A 23,105-nucleotide genomic window follows, 5' to 3' on the forward strand; every position below is an offset into this window, starting at 1 on the left:
CAGCACCTAACTGGAAGCCTTGACTGCTGGTGCAGTGGCGGGAGAATGAGGCCTGAAGTCTGGTGAACCTCGTTTCTGGCGTGTGACCCCAGGCCCTGAGCCCGCTTCTCCTTCTGAGGAAAAGAGCAGAGCTTCGTGATCAAAGAGGGAAGTGTGTGTGAGCCTAGTTCTGGTCACACAGTGGCACTGCTGGGACTCCTGGTCAGACTACCATTCTGTCCTCTGTGTCCAAGCCTGGCAGTAGGTCTCAGTGCCTCTGGCCAGTGCAGGTGTATTTGCTGACGGCAGTCATTGCACTAAGCAAAGATGTCTTGTGAATGAGCCTTTGTGGAGACATGACCAGGTTTGTGATGAAGAATGTACATGTGTATGTGAGCTGAGGCGTCATGTGTTAGCTTCTTGGGCCTACAGACAGAAGTCACTGTAAAAGGATGTGATCTCTCACACTGCGGGGTAGGCAGCGTTGAGTTTTGAGATTATAGGGAATTCCTTCTAGCTTCTTTCCAGTGTTGGGGGGTCACTGGTAGTCTTTGGTACCCCCAAATACAGATACCTCCATTGGAATATTGAACCAATGTGCGAAGGCCTTTCCCAAGGCCATCACCTCTTCCCTATGTGCCCCATTTGAAGGTTGGCACTCAGGATGGGTGCAGGCGTCAGCAATGAGTACATGACAGCCCCATCTCCACCAAGTCTATCACCTCCATACCCCCAAGGTTGCCTCCTACTCTGGGTTCCCTAGCACCAGATGAGTCTCGGTGCTTGGCAAGAGTAGGGAGGGCCAAGCAGGGAGGAGGTGCTCCTGGGGGAGCTCCAGTTCACTCTCAGCCCTGCCTTCCAAGCAGCTAGCAGAGGAGTTGTGGAATCTTCATGAGAGAGGATGAGGAGCCCGTTAACTAGAGTGGGAACCCAGCAGTGGGAACTTTGCCAGCATGTAAAAGGGAAGAGGGATACAGAACTCCCCCGCTCCAAAAAACCTTGGTATCCAGCAAGGCAAGAAATGGCCAAGACCCTTGCCCTCCTCCAGTGTCCATGCTGCCTTCCAGTGTCCCTATCCTTTCCCCTGACCCTCTGTCCTTTATCCTGGCTTGAGAGGCCCAGGCATTGGATGGGTGGGATTAGTGAGCACTGTGGTCCCTTGTTACCCAGGGGTGGTTTAGCCATGGGACTCCCATCAGGAAGGATTCTGGGGCTGTGGTCACGGCTGGGGATGTGAAGGGGAGCTAAGCAGGCTGTTGCCATTGAACCTTGCCTCCTTTTGCTAAAAAAAGAGTTCAGCCTTGTCTTCCTGGGCTTGGGAACGGGAGGAGGTGAAAGCAAGTTTGATCTGGCCAAGACACTGCTGCAGTGGATGGCTGCCCCCTATGCCTGTTGATCTGGCCAGAGCTCTGCTGCAGTGGATGGCTGCTGACTGTCGATCAGTGAATGGCTGCCCAAATGCATGTCTACCTGTCATCTGGAGTTCTTTAGGGATTGAACATTCATTGTTGTTGTATGACTGGTCACCCTGACATTGAATGACCTAGGGTGGCAAACGCCATCATCTCCTGGTTCCTGGTGTCAGGACTTGGGGCAGCTTAGCAGTGGCCTTGGCCTAACTGCAGATCCAGCTTAGCTGTGACCCTGACTTAGCTGTGATCCTGCCTTAACTGTGCTTTAGCTGTGGTCCTGGCTCACAGTCTGATGAGGTTTAGCTGGGATGTTGGGAGGTGAAGGCCACCCCCTCCATTGCTCAGGGCCAGAGAGCTACTGTACAAAGACCTCATTCCTCTGCAGAAGGCTCTCCGCAGAGCAACTCCCCAATGGTGGCCATGTTTCAGGGACCCATGGCCTGGAGAGGGGCCTTTGTAGGGTGTGGCTTCAGCAGTCTGGCTCATTTTGGGCTTTAGGGAGGCCTGCTGGAACAGTGACTGAGTGGGTGGGAGAGCTGAGACCAGGAAGGTTGACCATAGGACAGCTGTGGCTATCTATGCCCAAGGGACCTGCCTCCTTAACATCTCTCATCAGCATGGTGACTGGGGACCTGGGTGGCTGCTTCCTCCTGGCCGTCCTCCTCAACTTTAGGGTCAGCTCTTTTCAGGAACCCATGGGAATTCAGCCAGCACGCACGTGTGTGTGTGTGTGTGTGTGTGTGTGTGTGTGTTGGGGATGTGACCTGCAGTAATAGCTGTGAGACTGCTGGTGGTGCCTGCTCTCTGGGCAGAGCCTGCAGAGTTCTCTCAGGACATTCAAGGACAGCTGTGGGCTGGCAGGGACGGCTTCATCTGCTCTCTGCTGTTAGTGAGACTCTGTGCACTATGTAGAACATCTGCCCCCTTCTGGCAAGGGTGGGGACTCCATTTCTCAGGCAGGTGTCTGTCCTGCGTCTTAGCAGACACTTCCTCAAGGACTAGGCAGCCTAGCTAGGGCAAGATGAACTCTGCATTGTGATCTATTTTCCCAGGATGGCGCCACCCCCTGCCAAGCCCACATAGGCTGGCTGGCTGTGAGTCCCATCTGTCACCTCAGGAAAATGGGAGCCACTGCCCCTTCACACGCCCACAGTGCTGCCTACAGAGAAGTGAAGGAAAATGGGTCATCGTGTGCTACAATGGTTGCCCTGGGAGCTGAGCCTCCCAGGATAGAGCCAGGGGTCTTAGGATAAGGTGCACTTGGTCCCAGAGGCAAGTTGGTCATTTATGGGGGGAGGTCAGGTAATACTTGAAGCATTCTTCTCATGAGCACTAGTCTCAAACCTAAGGTTGGGACAGGTGCCCTGTGCTGGGCTCTACTGGAACTAGGAGGGTATGTATGCTCATCAGCTGACTGGGGCCAGCATTCAGGTGCATCCTGCCTGGTGATAAACCTCACTCCTGAAAACCCGCAGAGGAGACTGCTGCCAGCCACTCACACACTGCACCCAAGCACGAACTAACTGTGCAAGACCCTGCCCCCAAGGCTGCCACAGGCTAAGCACCATTGCCCCCAGCCTACTGCATTCAGCACCAAGGACAGCAGTGCAGATCCATCCTCCCAGCACAGCCAGGAGGCAGCTCAGCTACAGCCTGCCCTCTCCATCCTCTGCCCTAGTGTTGCATCTGACTACTGGCACTTTGCCCTGGGCAGAACGACTCTTTTCCACCCTCTGAACCAACTCTGGCTGGGAAAGGAGTTGGCAGAAGCCAGGTGGGTCCCCAGGGTGATCTCTAGGCTGATGAGCAACCTCATGGATAGTAGTGGCAGAGCAGATGCACCCAAGTGTGTGCAGACAGGTGCCTAGAAGAGAGGTGCCCCCCCCACACACCTGGCTGTTCCTGAGATCTGTAGAGAGCTGAGCCCACCTATGACAAGGCTGCGGAGAGGCCAGGGAGGACACTAGGCAGCGTATCCTTTTTAATGGCCCTCTGGGAGTACTAGGAAGGGATGAGCCTTAGGAATGAATGGCTAGAGAGGGCCTAGGGGATGGGAGAGGAGGGAAGAGCACTTGGACCAGGTCTCACTGGACCTGGTTCCTGGAAGCCCTGACTAAGGTGCTACCTTTCCTTTACAATGGTCCCATAGTGCTCATGGGGATAGCCTGATCTGGGCAGGACTGCGACACTGGTGGCTTCTAGACAGCTATGCCCTGCACCTGAACACCACTGGACAGTGGGGAGTGACCTGGGAGTCTGTGGCATTCATGCCTCCCTGTCCAGCCTGTGTCCTTGGACCATATATTCCCAACAGCAGGTGGCACACATGCATGTGCCATGCCCAGGGCCTCGTGATCTCTGGGTTCCCATCTGCATAGGGTAGGCAGTATGCTGTAACCTAGTCAGCCCTGCACTGAAGCCCCCATGAGGTGAACAGATGGGGGCTGTGTGCCTGTCACATCATTGGCAAGAGGGGAGGTAGAGCAGTGTGGGTGGGACGGCCTGAGAGGACCCTGTGGGAAGGGCTGATGGTCATTGTTCCCTTCAGGCGATGGCAGACAGGTCAAACCTCGGCTTTGTAAGGAGAGCGACTTGGGGGAAAACAGCATCCTTCACACAGGGGAGCTGGGGCTGGAGAGTTTGACCCTAAGCCAAGGTCTGTTAAGTCTGTGTACACCAGGAGACCCTGGGGCACTGGGAGCTTGAGGGCCTGAGAAATGTAAGTGCAAGTGGATGCAGCTCACTTTAGCCCCAGGCAGACACTTCACACATGGGCAAAAGGCAGCCACATTCTTCACCAAAGTATCGGAGACTGGTTTCTAGGCCATATGATAACATTCTTCTTCTCTGAAACCTCTTGATCCAGGCATCCACAGTTCAAATCATACTCAACACCACAGTCTTCCGTGTTCCTATTAGTATGGCCCATTAAGCAGCACCTAAAGCTTTCATCTGCTTTTCTATTCCACGGTGCCAAGGTCCATATTCCTTCAGACAAAAGCATGGTCAGGCCCATCACAGCAATACCCCAGTTCTGGGTACCAATTTCTGTCTTAGTTAGGGTTTCTATTGCTGTGAAGAGATACCACAACCACGGCAACTCTTATAAAGGAAAACATTTAATTAGGGCCTCACTTAGAGTTCAGAGGTTCAGTCCATTATCATCATGGTGGGACATGGTGATGAGCGGGCAGTCATAGTGCCGGGGAGGTAACTGAGTTCTGCATCTTGCATATGCAACAGGAAATGGCTTGTTTCACTGCGTGTAGCTTGAGCAAATGAGACCTCAAAGCCTAACCCCATAGTGACACACTTCCTCCAACAAGGCCACACCAACTTCAACAGGGTCATACCTCCTAATAGTGCCACTCCCTTTGGGGGTTATTTTCCTCAAACCACCACGGGGTGGGGGTGTACAGTCTTGGAGGTAGCACCTTCAAGAACCTGGGGAACAAGCAGAAAGTTGTAGCCATGTGCATTTTCTAGGTGCCCTGGCCCAGTGTGGAAAGACTGAGGGAAGAAACTGGCAATAGGTTATAAATGAACCGTGCTTTCCCAGTTGACTTGATACCTCTGCAGAAATATTGTGCTCCTCACTTTGAGGAGGACATCAGTTATGAGACATGCAGGCACATGCTGCACCCATGATTGGTGCTGCCACCCAATGGACATTCTGTCTATCTCAGGATAGAACATCTGTAGACTGCCACCTCTACCTCTCCAACCCCATTGCTGTCGCCTGAGGTGCTGGGAGTTACAGAAGGTCCCTCCCCAGTGCTGATATTGTCACCTACCTAGTGTATGCTACCCAAATCACCAAGCAGCAGACTATTCTGGCGGCTGTTACTGGACAGTGAGACATGTTCTCTGACCTTTGCACTCATGGTCCCCAGGGCACAGAGAAGCGCAGTTGGGGTCTTCAGAAGGATCATGATGTATAAGAGAGGCTAGCAATGGCAGGGCAGGAGGGAAGAGGCATTGGATCTTAATCTGTGTCCAGTGCCCTTAGGCACTTGGCCATCAGCCAAGGACTCCTGCAAGTTCATAGGGAGCCATATCTGCCTCCCAAATGGTGGCCCCATCCTCTTCCATCTCCATTACCCAAAGTTATCCCCGGAGTATCCTTGAAGATCACCTGGCTTGATCCACAATTAGGCTTGTTCCTTCCTCTCCCCAACTGAGCAATTCGTTGGGGTCATTGGAGTCCAAAGAGCAAAGCAGAGTGCCAAGCTGCTACTCCACGCCCCCTAGAAAATGCCCAACCCACATGGTAGTGTTTTGCCCCTGTTTTGAGTAGCTGGGTAGAGGACAGGTATATTTGGAAGGCCATCCTGTTGCCCTCACTCTGCCACAGTCCTTAGACTCCACCTCTACTGAGGGTCACTGCTCAGAACCCAGTCACCATGTGCTGCCTGGGCAACTGGGGGCCCAGTCAGGGCCTGCCTAACGCCTGAGTTGACTGACTACAGTTGCCTCTCTGCCTATCTCCCCCATTCCCTAGTCAGGCTCAGAAGTCCCAGGTGCCTGTGGGTGACAGTAGCTCTAGAGGGGCCTGGACCCTTCACACTCATGTCAGAGTCACCTCTGGAAGCCTGGGGACCCTTCTTAGAGGCTTGGAAGCCCCAGTCCCTTTGAACCTGCTGCTGCCCTTGCAAAAGCAGGGCACAGTTGGAGCTGGTGGATCCTCTTGCTTCCAGCTCAGCCCCACCCTGGCAAGGGCCCCGTGTAATTATGTGTGACATGGTATACTTTCCCTTTCTATGTGAGGCTGCATCTGTGTGAAGACAATAATTAGAGATAAAATCACAATTGGAAAATAAGCCCCAGCAACTTAGAGGGCTGGGTAATGAGGGGTGATCATGGGCTTCCCGCCAGAAAGCCGCCTGTCCCTGAGGCTGCAGGCCAGACAGCAAGGCTCCTGAAGGCATACTCCCTTCTCACTGCAACAGGAAGGAGCAGAACTTCTCATAACCCAGACATCTAACCCCAGAAGATCCCCATCTGCCCCTATTCCTGAGGCAGGACCTCATTTTTCTTCATGAGACAGAGAAGGAGTGGCCTAAAGTATCAGGAGAGCCTTACCAAGAAGAAGCATTGCAATGCTAGGCTGTGTAGGAATATTCAAGATACAGCGATGGGGAATGGGCTTTCTGTGCATACTGGAAGCAAGTGAAAAAAAGTGAAGGGAGGGGTCCAGGATGACTTGCCCACACCTTAGCCTACTGCATATAGAGCTACTCGTTGGCCACTCATTCCCTGAGCAGGGGTCATGATCTCATATTCCCAGGAAGCTCCTAAAGAAAGCTTGGGGCTCAGGGACATGGTGTTCTGGTCCTCTTGGCTTTTAAAAAGCCAGCGAGGTAGATGCCACAACCTCAGTTCTCCCACCTTTAAGTGTGAGGCAGTGTCTGATACTCAGCTGTGTTTGGCAGATGTTGGAAATCACACTGGATGGAGATGACAGCATTGTCTTCTTACTATTTGATGCTCATTCCAGATTAGTACCATGTCCTCCCAGTTCCTGAGGCAGGATGACATTTTTCTACATGTCTCTCATGGTGCCTGTTGTCTGGCTGGAGGGCTGTGTGAGTATGAGCGCACACATGTGGGGTTGAGTGTGGGTATGTGTGCCCATCCATGTGAGGGTGAGTGTATAGGGCAGGCCGACAGGTGAGATGTGAGGGTTCTACTGTATGTGCACATACATGGGAGACTGAATGTGTATGTCACCTGTTTGTGAGGGTAAGGACAAGGGCATGTATGTAGTATGTGACTGGATATGCATAAGTGCATTATGGGGGAGGTATGGGTGTGCACATAGCTATATAAGGTTGAGTGTGCCTGTGGTGTGGACTAAGAGTGAAGAGAGGAGGCAAGTGCCATATCTGCCAGGGCCCCACATGTCCCGTGAGGTTGGTTGGTGGACATCTCATGGTTTAGCTACACTAGTGGTTAAATGGCTACCAGGTATGCTTGCCAGCTGGATTGTGATGAGATATGGAACTCTTCCTGTTGAGACTCCAGTGTTCCCTCTTCCCCGCATGCTGATCATACAGTCATCCGAAAGACAGCCTACCTGCCTGGAACACATTTGAGGATGCCTGCCATGTTGTCCTCCCCGCCAGTCTGCTCTTATCACATCTGTGGGCAGAACAGCCATGTTTTGTCCTCTGAGCTCTCCTGAGGGGACACATTGTTTCTGGGTCACACTCATCTCCTGCTTTGCCCTTGTGGCCTTGTCCTTCCGCAAGTGGGCCTTCTAGGTTTGCAAGAGTACTTCATCCTGGGGCAGGAGGCTTTATCACTTGTCATACTGTCCTTCCTCATTTCTCCTGCACCTGCAGTCTTCTTGGGGGACTGGATGGTTTTACCAAGTCTTGAGTACCTTCTGGCCAAGAGCAGGTGACCTCACGTCTTAGTGCCTTGGCCAGGGCCACAGCCCATGTCATGACTGAATTATGATATCAGATGATCAGTACCCTTGCCCTCCTGGCTAGTTCTCTTTCTCCCCATCTGAGTGTGAATCACAGGCATTCATGCTGGATCAAAGACAGCCAGCAGGAGGCACCAGAGCCTGTGCCAGCCCTCAGAGATGACTTCCCTGGCTACGGTGTCCCACTGTGACCACCTCCTAGCCTGGGATCTCACATGGCAGCCTGGGCTTTCCCTATCATGGAAACTCAGCTCTGCATTTAGACACCCAGGACCCCAGCTCCAGCTACACTCTGAAACCACATCTCTGTTGTGACCGTACTCAAAACATGAACTGTCTTTCTACACATTTATCTGCTTTGTGTTCATTTTTTGCCCATTTGTATATTACTGCCATGTGCATGAGATATACACATGCATACACATGCACATGTCTGTGAGCATGGTGTATCTGTTTTCTTATCAATTTACAAGAGCCCTTTGATTTGGTTGGAAAATTAATCTTTTGTGGAGAAGGGAGATAACTGCCCACATCAGAAATGCTTCCTCTAGCCCTACACTACCTTTCCCCTGGTTTTGCCCTGCACTGTTTTCATGTGTCCTGCTGTGGCTCATTCTGTTGGGACAGTATATGGACACACCCTGAGTTGGAAAGAGCAGTCTCTGCCTCATGGCTGCGGATCTTGGTCCAGCTTTGCTTCCCACTAACCACCATGGGTCCCAGAGAGGACCTCTGTTACCTCTTCCAGCCTGCCTAACATCTGTGTGTCTATGAGACTCCTCCAGCTCTGGGCCCCAGCCTCAAGATAGGTAGACTCCTCCATAGGGAGCATGTCTAGGGACTGGGCCTGACAGGGCTCTGAGGCACAGTCTGTAGGTGAAGCATCTTAAGTAAGATTGTGTTAAAGGTCAGAGTGTCTCTGGATTCAGAGAATGTTGTCTCTTCAACTGGGGTTGTGCTTGACCCATAGGAAGGGCTCTGGTGACCTTGGACGGGGCAGTGGCAGTGGCACATGAAGACCTTAGGTTTCAGGAGGAATCTGGTTTTAGTGCAGTAAGCCACTTTCCCCTGGAGCCATCCTGATGAGTGAGCAAGGTAAGGTGGTTAATGGTCAGGACCTGATGGACTTGCAAGCGGCACGTCAGGATGCAGAGCTCCCTGCTATCTAAGGTTGGGATGATGTGGTGCTGGGACTAGAGTGTGGCCTCTCTCCTACAGGCCTGGTGAAGCTGGGAATCCACTGTGTCACCTGCCAGAAGGTCGCCATCAAAATTGTCAACCGCGAGAAGCTCAGTGAGTCGGTGCTGATGAAGGTGAGGCAGTGGGCTAGGGTAGAAGGGTTACCACCTGGAGGGATGGGCCTAGGTATCTGGGACTGACGTGGGTGGCCTCTGTCCTACCTTTCACCCTTGCTAATCCACGGGATCCTGCCCATTGCTGCTGGAGCAACAGCAGATTAGCTCCTGGGCTATTCCATCCTCAGCAAGGATTCCACTTGACCTTGACTGTTATCCCGGAGAGCAGTTCTACAGTGGACAATGGTGGTACTGGGTCAGCATGCTGGAGCAGCAGACTGGACATCAGTCCTTTGATTAGAATGAGGAAGTGCCCTTCTCTCTGAGACCCTGCTTGCCAGGACCAGGCTATCTCGAAGAGGGATGGATAAGCTCTAGCTCCTGATGTGGAGAAGCTTAGAGACCTGAATGGGTGGCGGTTGTAAGAGAAGACAACAGCTTAGGTGGACTGGAGGATTTGGAGCATTGGTGGGCTGACCAGTTTTGAACTGGAGACACACTGGATGGATATATCCAATGCACAGGGGTCCTGAGATAAAGGGCAGGGTTTTGGTACTGTGGACATTATACCCATGGGATCATATGGGGGTTGAAGACTTTAAGGACAGAGAGGCCTATGAGAGGTTAGTGCCTATTAATAGCTTCTCATTGCCATTGCCTATATGGAGCCAAGATGACCGAGCAAAGCTATGCTCATCAGAGTTCTCGACTTAAGCTCAGAAACAGACAGGGGGGGAGCAGACTCTACCTTCACTTTTAAGAACAGTGACATCGTGGAGCCTATAGAAGAGGGACCTGTGCTCTTACACAGGGCCTGCCACACAGTTCCACACTCTGCATGTGCAGGTGCATACATCCCCTGTACACACAAGCAGCCCCCTACACATATACACAGCACACTCACCTGCAGCTCTGTCCTGGTCCCCACTGCCAGGTTATGCAGAACCCCTGCCCAAGGCGTTTATCCTGGCACCTGGGATAGCAAGATCCAAACTGCAGATACTGCTTCTCTCCAGAGCTCAGCCCCAAATGCAATGCTATAACCCTGGGAAACGATGCCTGTAGGCCACTGCAGGGCCTGGTGAGTGGGCCATGGTTGGCTGCAGGGAAGTGACATGGTTTCTCTGCAGGTGGAGCGAGAGATTGCCATCTTGAAGCTCATCGAACATCCCCATGTCCTGAAGCTGCATGACGTCTATGAAAACAAAAAATATTTGTAGGTATTGCTGGGCCTGGAGAGCTGGGGAGGCCAGGGTGGGTGGCTGCAGAGGCCCAGGCTGCTCTTGTGCTTGGAGAGCTGGCTGTGTCAGTGTTGCCATCCGGCGGAGGAGGGGCTCTCAGCCCTAGCCACAGTGGCGACAGTTTCATTACCAGGCTGTGGCTGGTGCTCCTGGGGATCCCCACACTGTTAACTTGAGGGCAACAATGGGAAGGGCTTCCCGGGAGGAGAATCCGGGGTCTAGGGCCAGTTGAGCTTGTTCCCTCCTAATACTGCCCCCTACTGAATAGGGTGGGGATACACTAGTCTCCACCTCCCACTGCCCTGCAAGGCCCAGACCCAGTGAGACAGCCTGGGAGAGGGTGGAGCTGTAGCTTGCCAGGGTCATTAGGAGGCCAGCAAGCAGGGCCATGAGTGAAGCAGATTGGGCATTGCATGAAGGGCAAGTTTGACTCTGTATTAGTTACTATGACCAAATACCTGACAGGAAGCACCTTGAGGGAAGAAAAGCTTATTTTGATCCCTTTGAGGCTGTGTGGTGGGAGTGAGCAGAGTGTCAGCCTCCACAAGTCTGGGGGTTGGGCAGTTGAAGTCCTGGACCTCCATGATGGGCAGGAGGGACCTGGAGAGGGGCTCTGCTGAGGTAGTGCTGAGCCTCTACCACTGTATCCCCCAATGCTGGTCCCAGTGTGACTCCTCTGTACGATCTGCTTTGCCTCCCCAACTCTTACTAAATCCCACAAGGCTCGCTTACAGGGCTTGGGACCCCAGGTCAGCTGACTTCTCAGAAAATCCCTATCCCAGTGTGGGTTTCTGTCCAGTACCACTGATACCTGTCATCACATGAGATAGCTCCCATCTACGTTACTGGCTGCTTTTTGTTCCCTCCCTCAGAGGTCTTGCCTTCCCCAAGGTTTTCAGTCTGGCCCATCAGACCATATCCCCTGCAGCCCCCGAATCTCCTTGGTCACTCCTTGAGTCCTGTTACACAGCTAAGATCCTAGGGGAATGGGATGTATTTCCTCACTTCCCCCACAGAAACCACTCTAAGGGACTGATGCAAACTGGGCAGGGAGGAGATGGCAGGCCCTGCTGGGTCAGCCTCACTCTGTTCTGCCGTTTCCACACCTAACCCTCTGCCCAGCTCCAGGGGGTCCATATGATCTTCACTGGGACCCAGCTGCCTGGTGTGAGAGCCACCAGGAGCCACAGCAGGTATCCTGCATGGGTCCTCCTTAAGGCCTTGCTCTGAGCCCTGCACCAGGCTTCTTTGACTAGACAGCAGGAGGGCAGGCAGGGGCTATGTATCAGGCCATGATGCTGGCACTGATGTTCCCCTGCCCCATTCCACAGATACCTGGTGCTAGAACATGTGTCTGGGGGGGAGCTGTTTGACTACCTGGTGAAGAAGGGACGGCTGACCCCCAAGGAAGCCCGCAAGTTCTTCCGGCAGATCATCTCTGCACTGGACTTCTGCCACAGTCACTCCATATGGTGCGAGCCAGGCCAGGCTGGGTCAGGCCTGCATCTCAGGAGGGCAGTGGGGTTCCTATGGGCATTGAAAGGCTGCCAGGAGCCCACTCAGGCTTCATCCCTGTGGAGGACAGGGGAACATCTCATTCCTGTCCCCCAACAGGAGTTTGGAAAGGGGAGCGGTCCCTATCAAGGAGTTGCAGTGGGGAAGGGGGCCACATGGAGGACTGCATGTAGGCTCACCAGGGTCTTACTCCCCAGCCATAGAGACTTGAAGCCAGAGAACCTGCTGCTGGATGAGAGGAACAACATTCGTATAGCAGACTTTGGCATGGCATCCCTGCAGGTGGGAGACAGCCTGCTGGAGACCAGCTGTGGGTGAGTGAGTGAGTGGTGCCCCACAGGCCCAGGGCATAGCCCTGGGGGCAGACACCACAGCCATTGCTGCCCAGTCTGGACGGGTTTTGAACTGGCCTGTGACTGCAGCGCCATAGGACATTTTAGTGGGAAGCCCAAGGACTTTCTCCCAGCACAAGAGCTGGACTGAGGGCAGAAGACAGGACCCCTGTCCTTATAGTAGGCGTGTGGGGACCCTTTGTCTGGCCCCAGCATCTTCTTTCAGTGGTAGGATCTGGGCAAACATTTTACTGGGCCTTCTCTCCTGGGTCTGGATAGATGGGCAGGCAGGTCTGAGTACCCAGGCTCCAGATCTCCGTCTTCTACCAGAGCATCCAGGGTATTTAGGTGGGGGACTTGGTCTCAAAGTCCTTCATCCTTCTGGGGCCAGCCCAGCCATGGCCTGTGAACCTCACATGCGGGCTTCCTAGGGCAGGACTCATGTGGAGAGAGCCTCAGGGAGGGTGTAAAGATATGGGCTGTGCACCCTGGCCTCCTGCCCCCTGACCTGCTGTTTTGCCCTTAGATCCCCACACTATGCCTGTCCGGAAGTGATTCGGGTAAGCAGCCACTGGGGTCCCTGTGGTGGAAGGGCCCCTTATCCTGCTACTGCTGAGCGAGTCACAGCTCAGCTGCCTCCCTCAGACCCACCCCCACTAGACAGCCCCGCTCTGCATACTGCCAACACCCGGCATCGCCTCCTCCCACAGGGCGAGAAGTATGACGGCCGCAAGGCAGACGTGTGGAGCTGCGGTGTGATCCTGTTCGCCCTGCTGGTGGTGAGCCCCTCACCTCACCTCGCTCCACCCCCCTCTCCCCACATCCCCTCTTCCTTCCTCCTCCTATGCTACCTACCCATGATGAGTGCTGTCCTGCTGTCCTGCTTACCCACAGGGGGCTCTGCCTTTCGATGATGACAACCTGCGGCAGTTGCTGGAGAAGGTCAAGCGTGGCGTGTTCCACATGCCACACTTTATCCCGCCAGACTGCCAGAGTCTCCTGCGTGGCATGATTGAGGTGGATGCAGCTCGGCGCCTCACGGTGCGTCCTGCTTATTCCTCTGCCCTAGCCAGAACTTGGGTACCCATGGGGAGCCAGGCCCTGCTGCATTCCTGTTGCCCCTTCTTCACACCATCTCTGGACCTGTCCTTTCCTCAGACAGCTCTGTACTGGTGGGGCCAAGCTTCTATCCGTAGCACTTGCTCCTGGGCACTTTAGGGAGAAAAATGTCTCTGAGGGTGGGGCTTCCCACCTGTGCCTGTGTGCATACTGCAGGCATACCACATGCACTGTGGTGAGTCTCTGGGTCACGCCAGGTGGATATGCGCCAGCGTGGATCCATGTTTGCTAGCATGTGTGTCTAGGTGTATGTGGGGGAGCTGTGTGTGAGACTGCACAGCTGCATGTAGGGTGAGTGAGCCTATGTGTGTGTTATTTACACATATAGTTGTGTATATCTAGGTGTGTGTTGGGGGGCTGTTACCAGCTGTTGTGAGGGAAAGTATATGCCCAGCTTGGGAAGCATGTGCCCAGCTGTGTGCAGGGTGAGTCCTTGGGTGTATGTCATCTATACACACCAGTATGTGGGTGCAAATGTGCATAGGTGTGTGATGTGGCTGTGCCCAGCTGCATGTAAGGTGCCTTGTGTGTTATCTGTACACAGCTGTGTGTGTGCCCAAGTGGGGGGGGGGCTCTGCCAAATCTTAGGGAGCCTGTGAGTGGTTGGAGAGTTTGTTCCCCTTTACTGCCATCCTTCCCCTCTGACATCCTTGTGGAATGCCTTCTGGCAGCGTGAGCCTCGCAGCTCCATCAGCTGTGAGGTGGGAAAAGGTGTGAGGGAAGCCCCAGCAGTTGGTTTTAAACCACTCAGCATCTGCCCATGTAAAGGAAGCAAGGTGCCCTGCGGGCTGGCCTTTCTAGAAAAGATATCATCTGCCCCCTCCCGCAAATCTAGTTACCCCTGTCTGAGTCAGGATGGAGAGAAAGGTGTAGTGGGCTACCTCAGCCTCCTGCCCGCACCTGCACCCAGCCCCTCCCAGCCGCCTGGCTTTGCCTCCTGGACTGGTTCCTCACTCATGCCCTCTGATCTGGGAGGGCCCAACCAGGCAGGACAGGTGTCCCAGAGCGCTGCTTGCTTCCTTGCCTCTCTTCTCCATGAACCCCTATCCCCCAGGCTCTCCTTCCCTGGCTTTATTTCCTCTGCATCTGGGGTGGGGCAGGGGTAGGGATGCTGGCTGGGCCTCTGGGAATGCAGCCCCTGCCCTGCCTTCTATTCTCCTGCTCTGGCCCCCTACCTCCTAACGTGGGCTCCCCCTGGTACTAACCCCCTGTTTCTCTTTCCTTGTAGCTAGAGCACATTCAGAAACACATATGGTATATGTAAGTAGCTTCTCTGCCCACTAACGCCTGCTTTGCCTGTTGCTGTGGCCTGCAGGGCCTGCTAGGAAGGGGGGAGGGTGCCAGCCAGCTCGGGGGCTGCCCTAGCCTCACTCCCCACCTCCCTGAGCAGCTGTAGCAGGATACAGGAGGTCTGCAGGGCTGGGTGCAGGGACAGCAGCAGGACTTGGGCTCACGTGAGGGTGGATCTCTCACCCTCCTGGCCACTTCAGGGTGGGTGGAATGGTTTCAGAATAGGCCAGAAATGAGTGACTGCTGCTGGGTGCCCTGTCGTCCACAGAGGAGGCAAGAATGAGCCAGAGCCGGAACAGCCTATCCCACGCAAGGTTCAGATCCGCTCACTGCCCAGCCTGGAAGACATTGACCCCGATGTGTTGGATAGCATGCATTCGCTGGGCTGCTTCCGAGACCGCAACAAGCTGCTGCAGGACCTGCTATCTGAGGAGTATGTTGGAGTGGGGGTAGGGCTGGTTTAGTCACTGGACTTCATGCCTCAAGTTCTAGCTTCTCTAGGGAGCATCCCTGTGGACTGTCCCAGGCAGGTGACCACAGCCACAGTTCCTACAGGGCCATTGTCAGGTATTCCATGTCACCATATGCCCACCTTCTTGGCACCTCTCACCTGCTGCAGGGAGAATCAGGAAAAGATGATCTATTTCCTCCTCCTGGACCGGAAAGAACGGTATCCCAGCCATGAGGATGAGGACCTGCCTCCCAGGAATGAGATAGGTACAAAGCTTCCAGCCCACCCTGTGCCCCTATTCCTGGCTTTTGGCGCAGCCTGACCTCAGTCTGCACACAGACCCTCCCCGGAAGCGTGTGGACTCCCCGATGCTGAACCGGCATGGCAAGCGACGACCTGAGCGCAAGTCCATGGAAGTGCTCAGTGTAACAGATGGTGGCTCCCCGGTGCCTGCACGGAGAGCCATTGAAATGGCCCAGCACGGCCAGAGGTATGTGCCTGCCTTGGGCCCAAGCCTCCTTCCTATTGCCCTGGCCAGGGTAGCGTCAGGTTCTTAGCCTCCTACCCTTAGTCTGGCCTTGCTTGTCTCTCTCCACTGTCCCTGGGATCTGGACTGAGGCCACTAGACTGGGCTGGAGTTCACTGTGCTAAGCATGCTGGCTGGCTGCATGGGCTGAACTGGGCTGCACTGAACTGAGCTGACTAAGCTGGACTGGATTGAACTGAACTGGACTGAACTGGGTTAGGCTGAGCTGAACTGTTCTCAGCTGAGCTGGGTTGGGCTATACTGGACTCAGCTGAACTGGACTGAGTTGGGCTAGACTATTGTGAAATGGACTGGGCTGAGCTGGGGTGGTCTCGACTGAGCTGTGCTGGCCTGGACTAAGCTAAGGTGGGATAGATTGAACTGGTCTGGTCTGGTCTGGTTTGAGCTGGGCTGCCCTAGACTAAACTGGACTAGCTGATTTGATCTGGGCTGGGCTGAGCTGGGCTAGACGGAAATGAACTGAATCTGTACTGAGTTGGCCTGTACTGAGCTGGTCTGGCCTGTACTGAGCTGGGGAGTCTTCTTACTGACCTGGACTGGAATAAATTGAAGTGGGCTGAACTGAGCTGGGGTGGACTGGACTAGGCTGAGCTGGGCTGTACCTGGCTGGGCTGTTCTTGTTTGAGCTGGGCTGTGATATGGTACAGCTATGTTCAAAACCCCTTGATCTGCAAGCTTGTCCCTCCCTGGTGCTTGGCTGCCTCTGATCTGTATTGAGCTGGGCTGTGGTGTGTTACAGCTTTGTTCAGAGCCCCCTGCCTATCAGGCTTGTCCTTCCCTGGTGGCCCATAGCAGTGTTGTGGGCAAGATGTATAATTCAGGAGAGAGATGAGTAGAAGAGCACTTAGAGCCTGCAAAGTCTGCCCTGGCTGAGTGGGGTTTTGGTCATCTGTGAACAGACCAGGAGCTGGGAGATCCCACAGGCCTTGCCAGCAGAGGTCAGCCTTGAACTCTGCACACAGCACCCACTGCTCATTCTTCCTGCTGGGAGCTTGCGTGCTGAAACAGGCCAGGTCTGCCCCTGAATTTGTCAGGAACTGGGAGCCATGAGGCAGCTAGGTAGTCATCAAGATAGAGCGTCCTCTGCCTTGACTTTCGTGTGCAGATATTTCTGCCCTACCAGGTCCTCCCCATGGATCTGGGCTGACTCATGCTCCAGCCTCAAAGTTTCAGTCCTTGAGAAACGTCTTCCAACTTTCCAGCCAGTCGTGCCACAGTCACTCGGCTTCTGGCAACAAGGCGGGACAACAAGGATCCCTCTTGGCCATGCTCTTACCTAGCCTTTCTTTGGGATTCTGCCTCTTGTGGATATGCTTCACCTCATCAGGACTCTCCCCGTAGCTCTAGCGCACACCATCTACTTGAGAGATGGTTGCCTCTCCCTGGCCTCCCTTGAACCCCAAAGGGTAGCTGAGGGCCAGCGTTCAGCCATTCTAGCATCTAAAGCCCAAGTGAGCTTCCCTGGCTTCTAATACACCTTCTAGACCTAACAGCACCCTAGGTGCTACAGGGTGGGCCCATCAGTGGGGTTGTGGCTGTCTCCAAGGGAATCTGGAAGGCCCTTTGTCCTGGCACATCTGGCCTGCTTCTGCTCTGGTTTTGCCATTTGACACTGGGCTCTGATGGGACCACTGGTTGGGACAAGGGATCCTGTGGCTGGTGGTGAGTGTAGATATCTCTAAGCTTGGCTGCCTCCCTACCCAAAAGGTCACCCAGGGCAGGCTGTGCTGTGGCTCCTGTCCCCTTCTTCTCTCTTCATCTCCATACAGTGGCCTGGGGTTGGCGGGCCATGCTTGGAGGGCTTGCTCGGTGTGGCCAGGCAGCACATGGCCCAGCAGCTGACCTGCGTGCGTGTGGCCAGGGCAGTAACTCTGTTTTCTCGCTTTGTTCCTGCTATAGTAAAGCAGTGTTCAGTAAAAGCCTGGATATCGCTGAAGCCCATCCCCAATTCAGCAAAGAAGACAGGTATACACCCTGCCCATCCATCCCGTCCTCCCAGCCCCAGATACAGGGACTCCTGCCTGAGACAGGCAGACAGAGGCGGGCCTGGAGGCAGGGCTTACTGACAGATACTTTCACCTCTCCTTTCTGGGAATGGAACCATCCAGCAGGTCAGGGGAAAGCCTGGCCAGCTATGAGGAGTCAAGGAGGGGTGGGGTTACTGGGGCAAGGCCCATGGCCAGCCCAAGGCAGAAGGCCACATCTCCAGGTTTGCATAGGGCCGGGACAGGGGTACAACCCTGTACCCTGAACAGATCTATCTGCCTTTTGGGTATAGGCCTGCCACCTCTGTCACTCTTTTGTCCTGGTGGCCTTGAATGTTGTTCCCCCAAGGACTGGCCAGTTTAGATTAAGTGGCTAAGTGTCTCATGCCCCTGACAGGTGACCGCAGGCCAGTAACATCTACTGCCCACTCATGCTGCTGATTGGCTGGGCCACATCCTGTTGAGTAGCACACTGTCCCTGTACCTGCCTGTGCCCCTTCCTGCTTGCCTCTTGCCCTCTTGGCTGTCCTCAGGGCTGGAGTCATCTTTCCTACTTCGGACAAACTGCAGCTCAACTCCAGTATTGCTGAACCGAGGAGAGGTTGATATGGCTCCCATGCTTATGCCTCAGCTTCCCTTCTTCCCTTGTGCCCAGCAATGTGCTCCTATCTGCCATGGTGGGATCAAAGCCTAGGCCTCACTGCTCGTGGCTGTATCCCCCTCTCCCATCTCCTGGTATGGCCGTCTCCATCTTCTCAGAGCCTGGCTCCTAGCTGTACACCTGGACCTTTGTCCCAGTGGGGAGCCTGGTACCACTTTGACCCAGGCATGCTGCCCTGACCATAGGTCTCCATTGTTTCTTGGGCTCCTTTAGCAGTGGGGGGAGGGGGACTTGGAGGTCATAGACTCAGGGCTCTGGTCACAAGTGCTCTAGGAGCTGGCAAGAAACCAGTAGAGACTGGAGTTGCCCAGGTGGGGACCAGAGACCCACTGTGTATGGTTTGGCTCGTGGTGGGCAGGCCAGAGCAGTGCAGGCTGGTCTAGGGCTCTTCTGTCCTCTTTTCTCCTGTGGCTGCACCCCATCCTCAGTTTCCCCTCCAAATGGGCAGGTCCCATTGCCAAGGGTTAAGCAGTGCTTTTGTGTCCTTTGATGGTGAGCTGGAAGGAAGTCCTGGTCTCTGACCTGAAGAGCAGCAATTCACCCGTGTTGCAACGAACATGCTGGGCTAGCACCAGCCCCTAGCTATTTGCAGGCTAGGTCTTCAGCCCAGTGGGGTAATAGTGGGTTGAGATGAAGGCTGTGGGATGGCCCTGAGCTTCTCTTGTGGGTAGCTGTGGATGTAAAAGGACTAGGAAAGTGCCCAGGTAGCAAGCCACATACTGGACGGTGTACAGTACAGCCTTGGAGAGGCTGGACTTGGGTGCCAGGATCACGGAATGCATGAGGTTGTATCTAGTTCATGGGAATCCTCCATTGCGTGTCCTTGCACCTCTGTCCACACAGTGTCTGTGGAATTTCATTGAGAGCCCCTTAGTACCTTTTCCTATGTCTGGTCTGGGGTCACTGGTGGGTGGCTCGTCTGAGTGGAAAGGAACCCCAGAAACCTTGGCTGCATACTGGTGATGACTACCAAGGTCAGCAGAATGGTCCCCGACACAGCTGTGCCTCCAGAAACCCTCCTGGGCATGGTAGGAGCCTTGGAGCTCTGGGCCAGGACCACAAGCCTCCTGAAAAGACCACCTAGGGGACAGGAACAAGGAGACTTCTGCTGAGTCAGCACTCTGCTTTGCACCCCCAGGTCTCGCTCCATCAGCGGCGCCTCCTCAGGCCTTTCTACGAGTCCTCTCAGCAGTCCTCGGGTGAGTGACTAACCCACCTAAGTCTCAGGTTACAGGGCTAGCCTCAGGAAATAAAAGGAACCTCAGCCAAAGTACCCGGGGTGGGGAACAGGGCCTCCACAGACTGGGAAGAAGCCCCCGTCCTGGCATCCTGTGCGGGCGCCCTCCCGGCTGCTGTTCTGATGCTGGGCTCTGGCTAACCGCATGCTCTTTTGTCTTGTGTTGTCCGTTTTCTTGTGTGTTACTTGTTTTCTTTTGTGGCAACCCTTCCCCTTGCCTGCCCCTCCCTCTGGTCCTGCTTGGGGTCCTGCTTGAATGATTTTGCTGGTCCTGGCTGCTATGTGTGCATGCGGATGGGGGGGGGGCATGGGCTCCACTTCGCGGCACCCCTTTTGCCCCTACTCTACGCCACTGTAGCCTGTTAGGAAATTCGTCCTGCCCCCTCTGCCCCCTGAGCTTCCCTATGTGGCCTGTCCCCCGGCCACCTCCTCGGAGCCCGAAGCTTGTCGGAGCAACTCTCGGCCTGGACACATCCTCTCTCCACAGGCCGCCCTGCGGCCCAACCCCAAGACTCAGACCTTGCCGTGCAAGGCCAAGCTGACTGACAAGCCACTGCAGGGCACCAAGTCCAATCCGCTCCCGGCCTGCACCCAGACCCGGCCTCCTGGAGCCAGCCTTGGCTCTTCACTGGCCCTGTCCCCTGGGCCCCCCACCCTGCCGGCCCCTGCTCGGCTCCTGCCAACTGGGACTGAATCAAACACCAAATCTGTCCCCACCATACAGGTGACCCCTCACCCCTCACCAAGGGGTAGTCCCCTTCCTACCCCCAAAGGGACGCCTGTCCACACGCCAAAGGAGAGCCCAGCTGGCACACCAAACCCCACACCACCATCCAGTCCTAGTGTTGGAGGGGTGCCCTGGCGGACACGGCTCAACTCCATCAAGAATAGCTTCCTGGGCTCACCTCGCTTCCACCGCCGGAAACTGCAAGGTTAGCACAGATATGGGGCCGGTTAGGTGGCAGGATCTGCGTAGGAGGTCATGCACAGCTAAGATGGAGTGTGCCTGCAGCTGGCCGGTCTGTGGGCCTCTCCACAAGTCTCCAAGTCTGCCCTGTGCCCTCACTTGTCCCAGGCCCCATTCTGTCATCTGAGCAGCAGCTCTGTTCAGCGAGGCTTGTTGGGTAGTCAGGAAGTCTGCAGGCCTGGCCTGGCCAGTTCTCTGCTCAGAGGGGGCCTGAAGAGGCACAATGGGGTTTCAGCACCAGAGTATGGACAGCGCACTGGGCCAGGGGCAAAATGGGTACAATCTGCAGCTCTCACCAACCTTGCCCTTGTCCTTTCCTGTACACAGTTCCCACGCCAGAGGAGATGTCCAACCTGACCCCAGAGTCCTCTCCAGAGTAAGTGGCTTTGCTTGAGGCTGGTGAGAGAGGGACCTAGGATCTTTCCCACTGGGCAGTGGGTGACCACCCGAGGGCTTTTGGTCTCTGGCCTGAACCCCTTGGGCTTGCCTTAGCCCGTGAATTTTTATGAACTTTAGGTCCTGTCCACATGAGGAATGCCAGTGGCAGGACATGTACTAACTCTGGTCAGAGGAATCTGAAGTTGGCTAGGGGCGAGTGACTGTACCCTGGACTTCCTAGGACTAAGGGATCATAGGGATGGTTTGGACACAAGGAGAAACGGGGTCGACCTGTGGTGCTTGCGGGGATGGGGAGTTGGTGGAGGCCTGGGACAGGCAGAGTACCCTCTGGCCTTCAGCTGGAGGAAAGGGAATATAGGTGGGCCCAGTGTTGCCGCCCTACAAACACGAAATGGCTGTACAGTGTGGCTCCTTTGTTTCTTTAACAGTAGGCCCCTCAGTAGTCACTTCCTTGGTAGCTACTGGTGTGAAAGTGTGAAAACGCCATATGACTGAGATGGGGAGAGTATGGTGTAGATCACAGAGTGGCCAGAGAAGAGGAAAAACCTCGGTTGTGTTGCCAGCACTCAGTAAGGACCCAAGGGAGGTTGCTTGCTCTGTGCTGACCCACTGGGAGCAGCATCTGCAGAGGTAATTGCTGTGCAGGCTTTTTGTCCAGGTGGAGGTCAGAGGCTCTATAACCATAACTGCCCTGAGGCTCTGGGAGTACAGGACCATTTTTGCCAAGCTTAAGCCTTATAGTTGCTCTGATCAAAGGTCTTGGAGATCTGCTTATAAATACTTTTTTTTAAAAAAAGAAAAGTAGAAAATCTGTGACAGTAGCTTAAGGCCAATGAGAAAGCCTTGGTCTTCCACCACCTCCTTGATCAAGACCCTTTGGAAGCTTCCCCATACTCCCCATCCCCAAGCCCTGCACGGTGGTTCAGAAGGGCTTAGCACCCTCATTTTCTGTCACCAGCCAGCCCCTCGCTGGTCATAAGCCTCCACAGAACTATAACCAGGAGAGGAGAGGAAAGGTGTCTCAGGAACTGACTCCCTTGGTTGTCCATGTCAGGCCAGCTGGCTGGAAGCCATGGGAGCTACAGCAATCCATAGAATTCTCTCCTCCAAAGCCTTTCTCTTTCCCTTTAGCTGGCAAGCTGAGACCTACTAAGCTGAATGGTTTTTGCCTACTGATGTAGGTCCTTCTCTCATGCACCTTTATGGCACACACCCAGAACTCTGTGTGCCCAGGTTAGCATCTGGGTCCAGCAATATGGACACCAGAGCGCTATTGTGGGCTGTGTCACCTGAACCACGCAATCCCCTCTGCTCTTCTGGCTTATTTCTTTTTTTTTTTTTTTTTTTTTTTTTGGCATGGCCATGACTCTAGTGCCACATCAGCCAAGTTTACTGCTTGCATCTGTGATTTTCACCAGAAACTCCACCTGTGTTTTCTAGAACCACTTGGCTGCTCTGAAATATCCCAAGCATTGCTGGTCTCTAGGCCCAGGTGTGGGCCTTGGGTATAGGTGGGACAAGGGTCTACATGAGGGACACATACACACAGAACTGACAGCAGAAACACAGAGGGGCTGGGGGTCTGTTTCTACCCCAGAGGCAAAAGAACCATTCCAGAAATGAACACGAATGGGGAAGTCACACAGCTATACCCACCCCAAGTTAACAGAGGCTCCGTGCTGCCCAGCACAGATATTCCTGTTCATGCTGGCCACATGCCAACCCTGTCCTTGAACACCAGTGCTTCTCTGGCCATTCCCTATTTCTAGACTCTCTTGAGTCACTGGTACAGGGTTACATCTGACTGGGGGTGCTGACTGTGCCCCCACTGCAGCCGTACCAGGCAGCTGGAAGTCTCCCTGGATGTGTTGACTGGGAGTTGCCATGAGACAGCCTACAGCTCAGCCTCCCTGAGGATCTGTTGAACAAGCATCTAGCAATGACTTGACCGGGCATTCTACTTTCTGTCTCAAGGCTGCAAGCCAAGTATCAATAGGCTGTGGTGGTCTCTAGGGCTAGGAAAGAATCTTCCAGTTACCCATGGTGGTGGGGTGGGCTGTGGTCTCTGCAGCTGTTGGTGGCAAGAGCTTCGATTCACATCATTAGTTGGTGGGACCTTGCAGGTGAGACTGGGAAGCTTGACATCTGCCTTCTGTCCCCTTGGACTGATAGTCCCAGCCCCTGGAGCTGAAGGATTCTACTTCAGACTAAAGTATTCACAACTTAGGAGACGGTGTGTGCA

General features: G+C 54.5%; 1 protein-coding gene across 7 annotated transcripts in view; it reads left to right on the forward strand.

Moving 5' to 3' along the window:
* The window catches only part of Brsk2 (BR serine/threonine kinase 2), a 51,795-nt gene that overhangs the window by 21,919 nt on the left and 6,771 nt on the right, over positions 1–23,105 (forward strand). For 5 of the 7 annotated variants that reach the window (XM_038339757.1, XM_038339767.1, XM_038339715.1 and 2 more), the window contains exons 2-15: positions 9,043–9,137; positions 10,250–10,335; positions 11,692–11,832; positions 12,073–12,189; positions 12,734–12,767; positions 12,918–12,986; positions 13,102–13,248; positions 14,555–14,586; positions 14,885–15,049; positions 15,236–15,333; positions 15,407–15,557; positions 19,399–19,459; positions 20,222–20,429; positions 20,792–20,840. In XM_038339757.1, coding sequence (XP_038195685.1) covers positions 9,043–9,137; positions 10,250–10,335; positions 11,692–11,832; positions 12,073–12,189; positions 12,734–12,767; positions 12,918–12,986; positions 13,102–13,248; positions 14,555–14,586; positions 14,885–15,049; positions 15,236–15,333; positions 15,407–15,557; positions 19,399–19,459; positions 20,222–20,429; positions 20,792–20,840 — 1,453 coding nt within the window. Of the gene's footprint in view, positions 1–9,042; positions 9,138–10,249; positions 10,336–11,691; positions 11,833–12,072; positions 12,190–12,733; positions 12,768–12,917; positions 12,987–13,101; positions 13,249–14,554; positions 14,587–14,884; positions 15,050–15,235; positions 15,334–15,406; positions 15,558–17,513; positions 17,580–19,398; positions 19,460–20,221; positions 20,430–20,791; positions 20,841–23,105 lie in introns of all 7 variants that reach the window. The other 2 variants (XM_038339746.1, XM_038339729.1) reach the window with 1 other exon arrangement.

Source organism: Arvicola amphibius, chromosome 1 (genome assembly GCF_903992535.2).
Source record: "Arvicola amphibius chromosome 1, mArvAmp1.2, whole genome shotgun sequence".
NCBI classification, from domain to species: Eukaryota; Metazoa; Chordata; class Mammalia; order Rodentia; family Cricetidae; genus Arvicola; species Arvicola amphibius.